General features: G+C 44.3%; 1 protein-coding gene across 1 annotated transcript in view; it reads right to left on the bottom strand.

Moving 5' to 3' along the window:
- SEC63 (SEC63 protein translocation regulator) overlaps window positions 1-8,403 on the bottom strand; it is a 54,017-nt gene extending 45,614 nt beyond the window's left edge. The window contains exon 1 of the mRNA XM_085217551.1: window positions 8,144-8,403. Coding sequence (XP_085073677.1) covers window positions 8,144-8,267 — 124 coding nt within the window. The 5' untranslated portion in view covers window positions 8,268-8,403. The remainder of the gene's footprint in view (window positions 1-8,143) is intronic.
- Between the last annotated feature and the right edge of the window lie 8,479 nt (window positions 8,404-16,882).

Below are 16,882 nucleotides of genomic sequence, written 5' to 3'. Positions count from 1 at the left end.
TTTTCCAGTTAAGATACATATATATATAATATAAATAAATGAAAAGCACGTTTCAGGGGGCGAGTCCCACAAAACAGTTGCAAAAGACTTTGAACTGATCACATCAGCAAAGAATTAAATGATTAAATGGATACTCTGATTTTAATGTCTATTATTGTGAGGATTGTCCACATTTCAAGGCCAGGCTGAATGTGACTCTGGGCAGCCTGGTCTGGTGGCTGGTGACCCTGCCCACAGCAGGGGCTTGAAACTAGATGATCTTTGAGGTCCTTTTCAACCCAGGCCATTCTATGAGTCTGTGATTACCTTGAGTTTATCATGTCCATGCTCACCTCTCAAATGCTTATAGCTGAATAATCTGACCCTAGTTGTTTTCCAAGAGATTTTTTCTGTCTATTAAATATTCATAGAAGTAATAAAAAAATACCAGAAGCATTTGAGTAATATGTTCTTAACTTTTGAAACTCCAAGCAGTTCACACCCACACACACACACACACACACACACAAAAAGATCCTGTTAAAATCTAAGTAGTAAGCTGTATCTTCCAGAGCATGTTTTGCAGCAACTAGATTAAGGGATAAAACGCAGCCTAATCTTATGTTCATATATTTTTGCACATATATTTGTTTACCAAAAGACAGTATTTGTTACTAACTACTTTGCTGAATAGCATCATAAGATGATTCAACAGCTTAAAAGTTAATGTAGAATATAGATTATTCTTGGATTTTTTGTCTGCAGTTAGCCTTGTTGGAGCACAGTGCCACATTACAATTACACCTGGTCACCTCCCCATTAGTTTACTGTCCCATTTGTGCTGACAAAACTTTTAATGGGACTACCTGCAGTAATCCTAAAAATGACATCACCCAATTTATCAGGATTATAGTGGGGGCCATACCTACAGTTGCACCCGTTAGTGAGAGAAACAACAAGAAAGCTGCTAAAAATATCATTCTTTAACATCTTTTTCTAATCTCTGATATCGTGATAACACTAAAAAAAAAAGACTTAAGAGAGAATACAGCTCAAAAAGGAAAAAGAGAGTTGCTTGGTTGCAGTTGATGCATCACTTTGAGTAATACTAGATAAAGCAACATGAGCAAGACTCCAGTACATGTCTTTAGAACTGTTTTTTCCATTACAATTGTACAATAGTTCAGGTGAAAAAAAAGCATAAATTAAAAGAACCAAAATTCTTATCTGGGCATGAATATACTTCAGTAAAAATCAAGAAACTTGTGATCTAGTTCTGCCTCATTAATGGAAGAGAGACAGCAGACAATGGAAAAATTGAGAAGTTGGGTAAGGAGCAATGTTAATGATCACTGCCCTCCACTAATTCAATTGTGCATTTCACCAACTCAGCATGAACTCTGTGTTAGAGAGAGTTTTCAGGACATTTTCACATTGTATTTATGTGAACAAAATAATATTTTTTGTATACATAAAATATTCTGTGAAGGTAAGCATTATCTACAGGTCCCTACCTAAGCTCTCTTACCTGGTTCCTCTTTCAGGTTCCTGTCCCTACCGAAAGAAGGTTTTGCTGCTCATGAAGCCATAACCGAACCATCATACTTTACTCTTGAATTGGGTAAAATGACACAAATTTGAATTCTCTAGTAGTTCAGCAGGGTCCACAGAGTAGCCAGTGTATCCCTGCAGAAAGTAGGGAGGTACATAAAGCAACTTTTACAGTACTGTTTTCATAAGCTTCCATAGCAATGATTTAATTAAAAAAAAAAAAAAAAAGAAATATCTTTATTTTCATGTCCGTGTAACAAGAGATGAAATTCTTGTAATAGCTTGCTCTTTGTCTTGCAACAAAGAGCTGTTCAGAATTAAGTGCTCTGGACAGTCTTGAAGCTGCTCAAATAATCTTTAACACAGAGCTATTAATTTTATTTTACTGCTACGATGCTCATAACAAGATTACAATACTTCAAAAAACTTCCCATTAAAAGACACGTCTTTTTTTCCCAAATAAAAGGGCAGTTGAGATAACTCTGTCCAAAAGCTTTGTGTTGCAATGTATTTTTAGAGATAATTGCTAGGCGCTACTAAAGACATCTCATGATGTTTGCCCTTTCTTCTAATGTTCCTAAAAAAACCCCATAATACTGCTTCAAAGCAGTGCTATAATAAAAAATATTTTTTAAATCGTGTTAAATGTTGCCATTATATTCTGTTCTCCCCCTCAAGAGAGGGGTATATTTCCCTCAACTTGAAATGGCTGAAATTAACCACAGCGCACTCTATCTGTCAAAAACGAAAAAAAATCAATTTGTATCTAATAACTGTTCTTAAATGCATAACTGAGTTTCACTGCTCTACTTCCACTTCCTGACACTATGCCCACAGCGTATATTAACAGGAAATTATATACATGCACACATGGGCAAAAATTGCTTAAATTCACAGATAACAAGTTTTCACACCCATGCCCATCCATCACATAAGCACTGGTAGCGAGCACGATATCCTGCATTTTTATCCTGCATTTTACCAGCATGCTGTACTATCAAACACTAAAAACTCTGTGAAATACTTCTGAGGTTAATGAGATTCCAACAAGCTGTGAGGCAAGGATAGAGGTCACAGTCAACACACTTCAACCAATTTTATCTTTCAGGTAGATGAGAAACAGCACAAAATTCTGCCCTGGAGTGGAAGCAGCAGCATCTTGTACTTCTGAGATTCCCTTCTCCCACAGCTGTCGTTAGGTACAAGAGCTCATTACTACATTACAAATTCGACAGAAGAAACGCTGTCTGCATCCTCTACATTGGCTTGAGTCACTTCCAAGTTGCAGACTCACTGTTTGGCCTTAAAGGGCCAAAAAACTTCAGAGTCTCAGCTCCTCCACTTCCATCATAAAGTAGCAGATCAATACAGACCTCTGAAGAGAGCCTCGAGATCTACAGAGTTCACAAAAAATAGTCACAGAGAAACCTACACTACCACATGGGGGTATCCAGTATACTGGGAGAGCATGCAGGGAGGTACGGCTCCTAACACAGGAAGCTGACATAGAAGGACATTACTTGAGGTTTTGAGCATGCACACCAAGCGCTATAGATATAGATATATGTATATCTATATGTACCATAGATATATGCACTGCTTGCCCAAGGAGGTTGTGGATGCCCCATCCCTGGAGGCATTCAAGGCCAGGCTGGATGTGGCTCTGGGCAGCCTGGGCTAGTGGTTGGTGACCCTGCACATAACAGGGGGTCGAAACTAGATGATCTTTGGGGTCCTTTTCAACTCAGGCCATCCTATGATTCTATGATTCTATACATCCATTTGTGCACATTGTCCAGCCTCAATGCAAAAAGCCTAGACTAGAAGAGCATTTCTCATACTGCCTATGCTACTTCCTAGAGACATGGCATTTCTAAACAACAACAGGGAATAGCCTCCTATAACCTGATTTTGTAACCATTTATCTGTATTAGCCAAGTGTTTCTCTAGAAAAGTAGCTGCACCTCAGGCACCAAAACGTTTGAGAAGGGAGGGTGCAGGGGAAGCAGATGAGTGAAATACAGCACATGGCTCTTCACAGGGACAGAATCAAAAAAGCCACGCACATTATACAGGGTTGTTTTTTTTTTTTTTTAATCACAATTAAACTGCTTTTCTCCATTTTTTGTCAGTATCTTTGTTCCTAGATAAAAAAATGTAGCAGCTTGTCCTTCCCCTTCCCTCCATTCCCACAGTAGGTCTTTCTGTTCTTTCACTGCAGGAAGAAGACCTACATTCCAAGCAGAACAGCTCCTGCATTCTCTTTCTATCATGGGAGAAACAGAGAGAAGAGCTGCGTTAACACTAATCTCAGTACTCATGCAGCTGTTATTCTTCAGGGGTTTTAAACTGTTTTCAACAGCTCATTCTGGTCAAGTATATGTAAAAGGTATAGGATAGAGACTTTTATTCTTTCCAGCAGCTTTTTAACATATTACAAATAACCAGTGCCCTAAAACAAGATAATTTATTTAATATCTGCCTAACTCAACTCAAAAACTGGACTGAGTGACAAAGTGCCACAGATATGCAGACTTCACTACAAAACACACCACAACTGACAGCTACCTGTTTCAGTACAGTTTTATAACTGCACATCTCTATCCTGCAGCTCAGGTGTACATCAAAAGTGCACAGAGTTCAGCAAGCACATCAGCATTGTGCAACAGCTGACGTGTTGCTCAGCTAGATTCATTCACCTCTTCCTTTCCATTTCTTTTCTGGATGCTGATCTTTATTCTGAGCAGCCAGGAATGGATAAGCACCTAAGAACCTGCTCATTACTGGTCTTGCTTCAAATCGCTTACATTATAAGTTTGTGTGAATTAAACTTTTTTTTTCCTCTGTAATTTTCAAGATTAATCTTTTGGGGAAAAAAAAAAAAAAAAAAGAAAGCTAAATATTAGTTATAGCTCCACTCGCTCTCTTTCAGTCCACCACAACATTTAGCTGTCCTATTTGGCACAGTGAGGGAGAGAAATACAAAACTACTTCTCTTAGAGCCCGTTACCTCGCAGCAGTTATGAAACTACAGCCCAAGACACAAGGTTGAACAATTAACCTTTTACAACAGCCTTATTAGCCTGACAATGAACACTGAGGAGGCAAAGTCTCCGGGACAAATCTGTTTAACAAAGTCAATTACCTGCTTGTTTGGTTTATCAAAGCTGAGGTAATGAAATTATTGGATAGCTCACTCTGTGACTACTAAAGGACAGCAAGCCCCCTCCTCCAAATACAAATACCAATCCCTACTGCAGGCTGCAGCATATGGACTCTCTCGATGCCCTGAAAAATAAGCTCAGAAACACAGGAAACCAAAGCAGATCAAGTTTTACTCAGCATTTGAGAGAGGCAAGAAGTTGAGTCACGGTCTTCAAGACAAGTGTTGAAACAGTCTTTCAAAAAATTTATTCTAAAAAGAATAAAGATCAAAATCTTAACAGCTTGCCAAAAAGTCATCCTATTATAAACTTGGCATTAGGAAACACAGTTTGAGATCTTTCAAGGTAATAAAGCAATACAGATATACTCCTACTTCCCAAATTATACCGCAAAAACAAACACTGACTTTCTTTCTTTCCCTTTCATTTACTCTACAGGCATTTACTACAAAACCACAGCATGGAAATAACAGCGAGATGTTAGCAAATATCAGCTACACCCAGGTCTGTAGTGCTATCATGGGAAGGCAGCTGGGAATCACATACCAGTAATCCAAGGCAGAGCATCTGTAAGATAAAACAGAGGGCACTGAAGGCTCAACCTCCAGACTATAAGCATTTCTCTCTTCTTCCAGAGTACCTTTAGTCTGCTCACAAATCAAACTCCCATCAGTGGCTGAAGTACATCTTACAGTTTATTTTTTGGCCCTCAAAAACCTACAACATGTGTTTAAGGTGCCTTAGTTCACACTGCAGAAGGGTCTTGAAGTGAGGCCAGCTATGCATTTTGCTTCAGAAGTTCACTCTGATCCCATCTCCTCACTCCTGGATAGGCTGAGCTGGGGCTGAAAAGCCACATCCAGCAGCACCTAACCTACTGCCCAGCACCATAAAAGCATTAAAGGTATCTCCAGGCTGGATCCTCTAGCACAGCTATGGTAAAATACAGTTTCAGAACAAAAAACATTAGCTAGTCCTACACAGAGAGAACAGAGGTACTTATTCAGCCTGGCCCTGTGCTGTGCCTTCCTGGTTGGCAAAACTGCTCTAAAATAGTACCAGAACCAACAAAGGATGAGAGGGAATGGCCTTTACTTGCTCCAGGGGAGGTTTAGGCTGGATATTAGGAAAAAAATTTCTTCTCAGAATGGCAAGGCATTGGTACTGGCTGCACAGGGAGGTGGTGGAGTCACCCTGGAGGTGTTCAAGACATGTGTAGGTGTGGCATTGAGGGATGTGGTTAGTGGGCATGGTGGGGGTGGGATGGTGGTTGGACTAGGTGATCTTAGAGGTCTTTTCAGATCTTAATGGTTCTGTGGTTCTATTCTAGGAACACCACACATCAGAAGATAACACAGAGAGAAGATCTCTCTTCAGAAGACAAAGGCTTCCCCTTACCTTCCTATCTACGTGCGTGTTATAATTTTGTGGTCTTTAAACTCATGAATTATTCTTGAAACAAGAAGCCATGGCTAAAAAGGATTTAGCATCATCATAGGTTTAATTTACTTCTTATATGTGGTTCAAATTGAAGAACGGGTATAGCTTAATACAAAACTGTGTAAAGACACTTGAACAACTAGACAAACCTGATGAAGCAAGAAAGGGCTTTGGGAGCTCTACGCGTGATCTTATGCAACAGCTCAACTTGCTAAATAAGAAGAGCCACACATAACAGAAAACAGCAACAACACCTGCCCGGAGACTCTAGACATATGATTCAACCGTACACTGAAAATTGGACTACATACTCAAATTTTAAAATCCATTAAGACAATTATGAGGCAGAAATCACTCTTTTTATTTCCAATCATTGCAATGCTTGGTGACTTTCACTTAGTTTGACTCATTTCTGTACCAACATCATAATAAAATTTTCATTGTGTTTTAAAAAGTACAGCTTGATTCAGCTTTTTAAGAATCCACTACTAATTGCAGAGCGATATGCAATAAGCACTCCACACACACATACACACACAAGACAAGGCTAGCTAGAGGGGAAGAAATGAGCAACGCTTAGTGGGAAGACCTACCTGGAAATTGGGAACAATCCATACAATCATACAGCAAAACTTACATTGCCACTTTCTAGCATTCTGTAAGAATAATCTCATATATGGAGATCAAACTTAATGCTTGGGAAGTGTTCCCAAGGCTGACAAGATTTCTATGGATCCTGGTGCTGCTATCAGACCCCGGAACAGCGAAGCTGACAGCAGTGATGCACAGCATCTCAACCAAGTCAAACGAGCTGCTAAAAACTATGGAGCAAGTATGCCACCATATCAAAGCAAGTCTCTTTTCCTCTTTCACTGCCTCTTCCCACCTTTCACCAGAACAATGATGGAATAAAAAAAAAAAAAAATTGCATTTGCAGGAACAGTTACAGAGTTACCTTCTCTCTTAGATCCCCTCCTCCTGAAAAAGCAACCAAAGGATGACAAAGTATCACACAGATACAGTCAGGACTCCCTGGGGCAAGGCCAGCAACCTTTCTGCCCAACAGAAAGCACTAACTTCTGGGCCGTACGACAGGTCACAGAGAAGGGCAGGACCAGCCCTCCATTGGCCAGGGCCCTGGCAGAAGCTCCAGCAACGACGATTGGTAAACAGCTGTGATTTAGCACCAAAATGCCATTTGTTCTCTTGGCTCCTTTTCTACACCCTCCTACATGGAAGCTTAACACACAGAAGAAACACTCAACAACGACACCTGAGTTAAAGCACCCCACGTACACCATTCCAAATGGCACACAGAACTAGGAAACAGCCATGAGATACTGAAACATGAAAGAACCAGAGCTGCAGGGAGCTATAGGGACTTCTCTCACACCGTGACCTGCAAGCACCCCTAACACTCGGTGCTCCCAACAGCGGCAACCAGCACGGGGCAGCTCGGTCACGTAAGGCATTTAACTGCCTTTAAACAGGGACAATTTCTGCAGTTTTTTGGGTTGGGGTTATTTATTTATTTTTTTTTCCCATTTCAGAACCGGTGTTGGAAACGTGCCCTTACGTGCCACGGTGCTTCCTCCTCGACGAAAAATAAAGACAAAGAGGGAAACGACCGCGAAAGGGAAATTTTCAAATACCCAGAGAAACTTTCTAAAGCGGTTCGTGCCACAAAGCGGCATCCCAGAGGGCAGGGCAGACAGCACCCCTAACAGCGACTTACGATAGGGAAACAATAGACCTGCGCGCGGGGAGAAGCGCGCTGCCGGCGGAGCAGCCCCTGTGCCCCGGCCGTGACCTCGGGACACCGCCGTCGGATCCGGAGCTCTTCCCTCGGGCCCAACCCCGCCGCTCCGCCGGCCCCGCGGCACGCAGCCGGTGCCGCCCGCCCCGCACGCAATGGCCGCTCCGCAGCGCCACGCCGCGCAGCCCCGCGCCGGCCGCCCCCCTCCCCACCGCCCCTCCGGCCCCGGGGCCCGTTCCGCCGCCGGGCTCACCGGCGTGCTGATCCCGGGGCCACAGGTAGTAGGTGGCGGGGATGACGATGAGCCCCACGAAGCTGGTGAGGAAGTAGAAGAACGTATTGCCGCTGTCGTCGTACTGGAACTGCTGCCCCGCCATGGCCGCCCGACCGCCGCCCCCGCCGCCCGGCGGCCCCCGCTCTCGCCCTGCCGGCTCGCGCGGGGCCGAAGCAGGCGCCGCGCGATCCCGCGAGAACGGCCGCACCCCCGCCCCTCGCCGCGCGTGAGACGTGTCACTTTGCAGCCACCATAGCCGCTGTGGCGTCACGAGCCGCGCGCAGCCGCATCCGCCACGAGCCCCGCCCGCACCTTCAGCGGGGGGCTACAGCCCAGCTGCCGGCCGAGCTCCTCCCGCCCGCGAGGTGGCGCTCGACCCGCGCTCCCCGCGTCCGTCCCGCGGAATGCGGAGTGCACGGGGACGCGAGGTGCTTAATCGCGGGAGGAAGCGAGAGCGTCTCACCAGTGCCTCAGTGTTCCGATGTGTGTCAGCTCAGCGCATTGGGAAAACGCCGGTCTTGTTCAACATCGTCGATGACCTGGAATAAGGGATAGAATGCATCCTCAGGAGTTTGCTGATGGCTGCTGGGAGGGGTGGCTGACGACAGACCAGAAGGCTGTGCTGCCATTCAGTGAGGTCTGGGCAGGCTGGAAAGTTTGGCAGAGAGGAACCTGATGAGGTTCAACAAGGGCAAGTGTGGAGTGCTACACCTGGGGAGGAATAATCATATGCATAATATAATTATAATAATAATCACAAGTTAGGGCTGAACTGCTGGAGAGGAGCTCTGCAGAGAAGGACCTGGGGGTCCTGGTGGATGACAGGTTGGCCATGAGCCAGCTGTGTGCCCCGGTGGCCAAGAAGGCCATTGGGATCCTGGGGTGCATTAAAAAGAGCGTGGCCAGCAGGTCAAGTGAGGCGATTCTCTCTCCCCCCCTACTCTGCTCTGGTGAGGCCTTACCTGGAGTACTGTGTCCAGTTCTGGGCTCCTCAGTTCAAGAAAGATGGGGAGCTTCAGGAGAGAGTCCAATGGAGGGCTGTGAAGATGGTGAGGGGTCTGGAGCATCTCCCTTGTGAGGAAAGGTTGAGGCTGTTCAGCCCGGAGAAGAGAAGGCTGGGGGAATCTCATCAATGCTTATAAATATCTAAAGGAGTCAGATGGATGAGACCAGGTTCTTACAGTGGTGTAGAGTGAGGTGATAAGGGGCAGTGGGCACAAACTGGGTCACAAGAAGTTTCACTTAAATATGAGGAAGAAATTCTTTATTATGATGGTGACAGAGCACCAGAGCAGGCTGCCCAGAAAGGCTGTGGAATCTCATTTTCTGGAGATACTCAAGACCCACCTTGACGTTTTCTTGTGTAACATAGATTTATCAGGGGCTGGACTAGATGATCTCCAGAAATCTTCCAACTCCTACAATTCTGTGATTCTATGAAAAGGTGACAGAGGAGTTGGGATGGCAGCACAAGAAAGGCAGCTGTTAGGCATTGCTTAGTGGCAACATAGCGATGTCCCAATGTTGGGGAAGGCTGATGTGGCAGCTGTAGGGAAAGGTATGTAGTAATCCATAGATGGAAGAAACCTTCAGTTATTCAGGGAAAATGATTTTGTGTTCATTAAAATGTTTAAAATATGTAGGTTTTTTTCAGTTATACTCTTCATTTTCCATTAGATCCTTCTAGAGTTTATAGGCAAAATTTAAGATACTTTCTTTAGTCTTTTGCTTTATACACTACCTTTGATTGAGTATTCTGTTGGGTACCCTCTGCAGTGGGGACAACTGTTCAGAGAGCTGGTTTGGAAGATACCCTTGAGTAGATGGAACACTCCCTTCCATGTGCAGGACTCCAGTCTCTAACTTTTCAAAGTGAAGCAATGAAATGCTTCTGTATAGTTTAAAAAAAAAAAAAAAAAAAGCAACAAGACAAGAAAGAATCTATATAATCTACATACATAGTTAGCCTAGTTTTGTAAGCAGAGGAAATGCTCTTCTACAACTTTGTTCCTCTGCAAGTCCATTGTTTCACTTAGATAAGGAGGAAGAGCCTTCAAAGACAATGAAGTTCACATGGGTTTTGTGAAAATAGTCTGTTGAAGGTGGAAGGTTGCTGGCTATTCATAACTGAAGGACCAGAAGTGTGTGAGCTCACACCAGGTCACCATACAATTCACATAGGGGACAGTATCTGTACGTGTAGGTCTCTAGTCAATGTGTTCAGCTGATCCTGGGAGCCAAGTCAGGAGCAAAGCAGGCATCACTGATGTTTCAGGTCATGAAACTGCTTCCTAATGCCATTGTTTTGCACTGATTTTCTATTGGGTATTGGTAACACTGCTCCTTTGCCCTGTTGGCTTGTGAGGGTGCTGTCTTGGCATTAACTGATCTAGTAAGGGAGTCCTGGGGGCTGCTCCAGGCTTTATCCTGTTTCTACTTTTCCCATCAGCCTGTTCCAGGTGTGGAACTGTCCAGCTCTGATGGTGAAAGGCTCCCCAGGTGGGAGGTGTGTCACCCGGAAATTGAAGAGCAGAGTTCCAAAAAGCAGCCTCTTACATTCTGTCCTACCATAATTTCTCAACACATGAGCGAGAGACCCAAGCTCCTGGCAGGCTTGGCTGCTGACAGAAAGGAGAAATGACAGTGTGAAGGCAGGAATCTATAAGCCCAATATTTGAAGTTGCACAGCAAATGATGGCTCTATGGAAGAGACATCTATGTTCATAGTTGCAGAATCACAGAATGGCCAGGGTTGGAAGGGACCTCAAGGACCATGAAGCTCCAACCCCCCTGCCACATGCAGGGCCACCAATCTCCCCATTTAATACTAGACCAGGCTGCCCAGGGCCCATCCAATCTGGCATTGAACACCTCCAGGGATGGGGTATCCACAGCCTCTCTAGGCAGCCTGTTCCAGCACCATAGTCTCTATGGAAGAAAAATCAGATTAGATGTGGTCGGGCACTAAAGATGACAGCAGGACTGGTTCAGCAGGTAGGAGTGGTGACATTCCAAACATCCCTATTGCAACAGATACTCAGTTTCAAAACTGAATGAAATATTTTACGACTTGTGAAATGGCAATGACAATTCAGCAGATATGCCTACAGCTGTAGGTACTTGTACCCCAGATGTCACGGCCTTCCTGAACTTCTGTGCATTGAAATCCGGTGAAATCCGAGGAGCAGAACTGCCAGAAGCAGGGAACGGCCGGCAGATGGCAATCCGACACTGCTCTGGGACTCCCTCCAGCTCACACAGCTGCCAAACCAATCTGATAAGAGGGTGATGTATTTCAAACGATTTGCCAGTTTTGCGGGTGTGTTGGTTTCCAATGAAATGCAGTGTGACATTATGTAAGTCTATCATATCTGGGTCATTAAGCCAAGAAGGGAAGAATGCTCTTAGTGTGTTTAGGTGGGAAGGAGAGAAGATAGCAGATTTGTATGACGTATTTCATTGAAATGGGCATTGCTAACAAAATAGCTCTTTGTAAGAGCTTCAAAAGCACCTGTAGCTGTGGAAAAGTGTGAGAAGGGCAGCAGGATGTGCACTGTGCATGCAACTGGGATTCTCTTTGGGCTGCTCAGTCGTGTTCAGTGTTTACTCATCTCACAGCCACCTCCACTCTGCAGGCAGCATCACACAGGAGCCTTTGCTCGTTCTTATGTACCCGATTTGGTTCTGAAGAGGGGTGAGGAAGCCACGTAACGCATTCTCTTTGGCACGTTTCACAACATTTTGGCATGATTCCACAAAAGCTTCCACAGATCCACTCCTGACTAGGCGCAAAGGTTGGCTGGCTGATTTGGGATGGGAGAGGCGGTGTATAGACGCTGGGGGGCAGCGGTGTGAAGATCTGTTGGGCAGACCCGCAGCGTGCTGAGTACTGCAGACCTTCACCCTGGTTTGCATCTGTAGTTCACATCTGTAGTTACAGATGGCAGGAAATCGGTGGTATTTCCTACTGAGAGATGAAAAAGCCAATTGTAGAATTGTAGAGGAAGTTGCTGGGAGCCTATATCACAGTTGTATAGAGATTAATGGCAACCAAGAGAAGTAGAACAAAATAAAAACAGACAAAAACCAACCAAACAAATAAAAAGCAAACACACTCGTGCTCCTGAACAAAGTATGGTGCCAGAAGAACCTGGAGAGTGGGCATATAGGAGTTTATGCACCTCATAAGCTCATCTGGGCTGTGATTTTCTGGAGTCTTGCCCTTAGAAGAAGAAGTGATGGAACAAGTTACATCAGGGATGTACATCAGTTTTGTTGGCATTCTGGACTACTTTCACCCTTCCAGTTTGGTGCTAGGGATAACTGAGAGGAGTCCAACATGCAAATTTCTCAGGGGAGGTCCCTCTCCACACAGAGGAGACAAACTCCTTTCTCTTCTCCCTCTCTTTGTATTCTCACTGATTTTCTCTTTTTCTCATCTTTTCCTCTTTCTCGCTCGCTTTTTCTTCTTCTCCCTGTCTCCCTCTCCCACTCTGTCTTTCCCTCTCCCTGTTCTCACAAAGAGAGGATGCCCCAGCATCAGTGCTGCCATGAGGGTTCAGCCCATGCAAAGGTTCAAGCTTTGCTTCACGCTGTCAAAGCTCTCATAATTGGGAATGCTAAAGATGAAAGCTGGAGTGCTGTTGCTGCTCCTCTGGAAATCAGAAAGCGTTGTGGTTAAATCCAGCAACTGGGACTCAGGAGTATTATGAGGATAGGCACAACAGAGGTGCAGTAAGTGGATTATCCCTTTTTTTTTTTTCCCCTACGTTTCCCTTTTTTTTTGGTTTAAATTAACAATTTTATGCCACTGTATTAAACATAGCCTAAAAATGATATAGTAGCATTTCCCTTAGAAATGGGAAATGGTTTAGAAATTGTACTTACTTCTTTGAGTTTGGAATTGTTCAAACAATATCTGTTTTGATAGTTGACCTTGTAAAGTGGGGAAGACAGAAGTAAGTCACAAAGATCCTGTGGGCTAAACTATTTTCCAAGCTGATTATAAAGCTTAGCGCTCAAGTGGCCTTTGCGCAGAAACTCACAAAATACCTTTTCTTTTTAAAGGGTTATCATCACCTAATTCATTTTACCTCTGATTTCGCATTAGAGGTATTGTTTACTCCTGTACTGCTCAGAAAATGCTCAGTAAATGTGATATTATGGCCCACCCTACAAACCTGGTCCAAGTTATAGCAGCTTAGCACAATGCCACAGTCTGTTCACCGTGGCAGTTTGAATATTTAAGAAGGACCTTCCCTGACATTTTATTTAGTCTTCACTTATGCTGCCAGTGATCAAGCAAAATTCACATTGACACCACTGTCTGACTAATAGCAATGCCAGTGTTGCCCAAAAAATAGTTGCAGAAACACAGATGCAATGTTATTTGTAAGGGCTTGTGCTGGCTTCTAGGCAGCTTTCATCAGTTTTCAATTATGACTTATAATTAACTACAGATCTCTGCTTCGCTTTGTCTTCTGCTTATTTTTAAGGGGCAAGAGCTCCTGTATGAAGACCAAAGCATCAGAAAGTAGAGGGTAACAATTGTTTTCTTGAAGGTCGATATGCAGTTGATATCAAATAGAAATCACAGCAAAAATAAAAAAGACTTTAACACTGATCTACATCTCATATTTGTGGCTAGTGTAAATCAAAGTACGGCTTAAGTTGGAAGGGACCTTAAACATCATTGATCTTCATTCTTCTTCCACAGACAGGGCTGCCACCCCCCAGCTCAGCTGCCCAGGGCCCCATCCAACCTGGCCTTGAGCATCTCCAGGGATGGGATGGGGCATCACAGCTTCTCTGGGCAGCTTGTGCAAGTGAATGGCTGTTGGCATGCACACTTGATGGGAAAAGTGAAGAAAGAGGAGGCACGTGGAAGGGCAACTGAAGGACTGAGGAGATCATCTTATGATCACCTCACAAGGAGAGACCAGGCAGGAAAGGACCCTGCACAGGGAATGGTGGGAAGGAACATGTTCAAGGTTTACAAGGCTTTGAAAACTACACACAAGCAGAAGCACCACTCACAAATATTGCAATATCAGCATGGGGGCAATTTGAAGAAACTAGCAGGAGACTGGTTTCAAATAGACGAAAGAAAGAATTTATGTATGCAGAATGTAGTACACTCTCATAGTTGTCAGCTTTAAGAGACTGAGGGAATCAGATCGTCAGCTAGTTCGTAAACTAATTTGATGGATGTCAGGCCCGTGGATGGGTGCTACAAGGGCTATGCCCTGAACATCCCCAGTGCAACAGAGAAAGGAGGCAATGAGCCTTAAGTTCTAAGTTCCGAGACCCTAAGTTCTTTACAGAGAGTGGTGAGGTGCTGGAACAGGCTGCCCAGAGAGGTTGTGGATGCTCCATCCCTGGAGGTGTTCAAGGCCAGATTGGATGGGGCCCTGGGCAGCCTCATCTAGTATTAAGAGGTTGGTGGCCCTGCATATGGCAGGGGGTTGGAGATTCAAGGTCCTTGAGGTCCCTTCCAATCCTGGCCATTCTATGATTCTGTGTGAGCCACTGAGGATGCATTCCATGCACACAGAGCACCTTGAGTAAGATGGCCCTTGGTGTCAGACTGCAATCCTCTGCTCAGTGAGCCAAAGCAATGACTGTGGAGACATGGGTGCAGAAGGCAGGGTATATGCTTGAATCAGTGGGGTTCATCCTAACCTAGTTGGTACATGGACATGCCAGTACGAATTTGTATGGAAAGGGTTGGGCCAGCACTTTAGACACTGATTAACAAGAGATATATCCTGCCTCACACCAGCTCATCATATGCACGGCAGCTCCAGCCCAGCTAAACACAAATCTCCTCCAGCTGCAATGGCGGTGGTGCGGCCAGACAACTGCAGCTTTGATGCTCAGTAGAAGTGTTCTTGAAAGCTTTTTTTTCCCTTGTTGTCTGCTGATGTATATGAAATAAAGACCTGTAAAAATACCTGTTTTCATATCAATTCATTTTTTCCTTCACACATTTCCGATTTGCCTGGCTTTTTTTTTTTTTTTTTTTTTTAATCTCTTAAGCTATCAGGCTGACAAACCCAAAGTTGTATTATATTCTCTATCTTACACCTCAGACATCGGGTGATAAAGATCTGCAAGAAAATGCAGAGGCCATGTGAGCACACTGAGTGAATAATGCAGTTCTGTAGAACTCTTATGATTACTCCTCACCAAAACACTGCACTCTGTGACACAAGTCTGTGACCACAACCTTCCCAAGCACAGGCTGCTAAAGAGCTCGCACTTGGATGAGGTAAGCACGCTATATTGATTCGTGCAATGTCTTCTCACTGTGCTCAGCACTTCACATTATGCTTTCAGGTGCACAGTGCTGTGCTTTCCTACAGCGAGATCACTTTCTGAATTAGTAAGGGAAAACGTGCCAACATCTGTTTTGTGTGCTTCCAAAGGTGTACTTAAGATTGATTGAACAGATTTTTAAGGAAGGACCTCCAGTGCTTTTCCCAACCCTGTCAGAGCACTGAGGGAGGCCACCATGAGGCTCAGTCCATACCACGTTATATTGAGGCACACATTTCTGAGCACCGGGGCTTACACAGCGAATGCTACAGCCTCTCATGGCAGCAACTTAGAGGGCAATGCTATGATTTTAATAAAGCTGTCAGATTAAGTGACTGCGTGGTTACACCGTGATATTAATACATGTTCTTAACTGTCAATTAGTTAACTGGCTAATAGAAAGAGCCCAGCTTATAGGATTTTACTAATGAATATAATGCTTTGTTTCTGGGCAAAACATATGCTTTGGATATATAATTAGAAAAGCCCCCCTTGCCCCCCATCGAGAGAGCATGTGCAGCTGAATAAAGGAGCTCATTATACCTGTGAGGGGTCAAAGTCTGTGGATCTGTAGCTTATGGTATTATGACAGATTACAAAATCACTCCATTATGTTAGTCAATCTGTTTCCAAGCACACACTAGCGGGGAGCAGGGCACTAGAAACTCCCAAGCACGGCGCCCAGTGGCTTTTCCTGAAGGTCTTATGATAGGTCAGCTGCCAGTGGCATCACCTCTGACAGCTCACATGTCAGACCTCTGCTGTACAACTTCTGTCTTTGTTATTGCAGAGCCTCTTCACTGGCAATCAATGCCTGCTTCAGGTTGCAAAGAGCTCCCGGTAAGAGCTGAAACAAATTTGAAATCCATGGGTAGCCACCATTTGTGCTAATGAAAGAAAAAAAGCAGAGCACTTACGCTCCATCTGACCTCCTTCAGGCTCTCTCCTTAATAAAAAAAAAGAAAAGAAAAAAAGAAAAAGAAAACAAGTTTTTAAGTAGAGAGGAGAAAGAACAGCTGAGCAGCAACAGCTGAGAGGGAAAGCATCGGGTTCAGCATCAATGTGTTTGGGGGTTTGAAAAGAAGAAAAAGTAATTCACATGCAGGACAAAGAGATTTCAGACATGACAGACATCCTAAGAAATATTTGACTTTCCTAATCTTTCAGGGAAATTATTCTGCTGGAAAGTCTTATTCAGTCAGTTCAGCATAAAACTCCCTAGTACCAAGAAGAAAGAAAATCCTCTTGCCTTGGAGAAAGGTGAGACTCGCCAGCACTGCTCTGGACTGCGGCTCTGCCAGGCGCCATGGAGGAGGGCTGCTGCCTCCTGAACTCTGCTGGGCTGGCGTAAAGGAGCAGAAAATGGAGAGCACAAGGGGAAGCTTCTCCCTACCAATAGAC

This window comes from Meleagris gallopavo, chromosome 2 (genome assembly GCF_905368555.1).
Source record: "Meleagris gallopavo chromosome 2, MGAL_WU_HG_1.1, whole genome shotgun sequence".
Classification (NCBI taxonomy): Eukaryota; Metazoa; Chordata; class Aves; order Galliformes; family Phasianidae; genus Meleagris; species Meleagris gallopavo.
The sequence above is the reverse complement of the archived record's forward strand: the minus strand, read 5'-3'. Positions and strand labels throughout refer to the sequence as shown.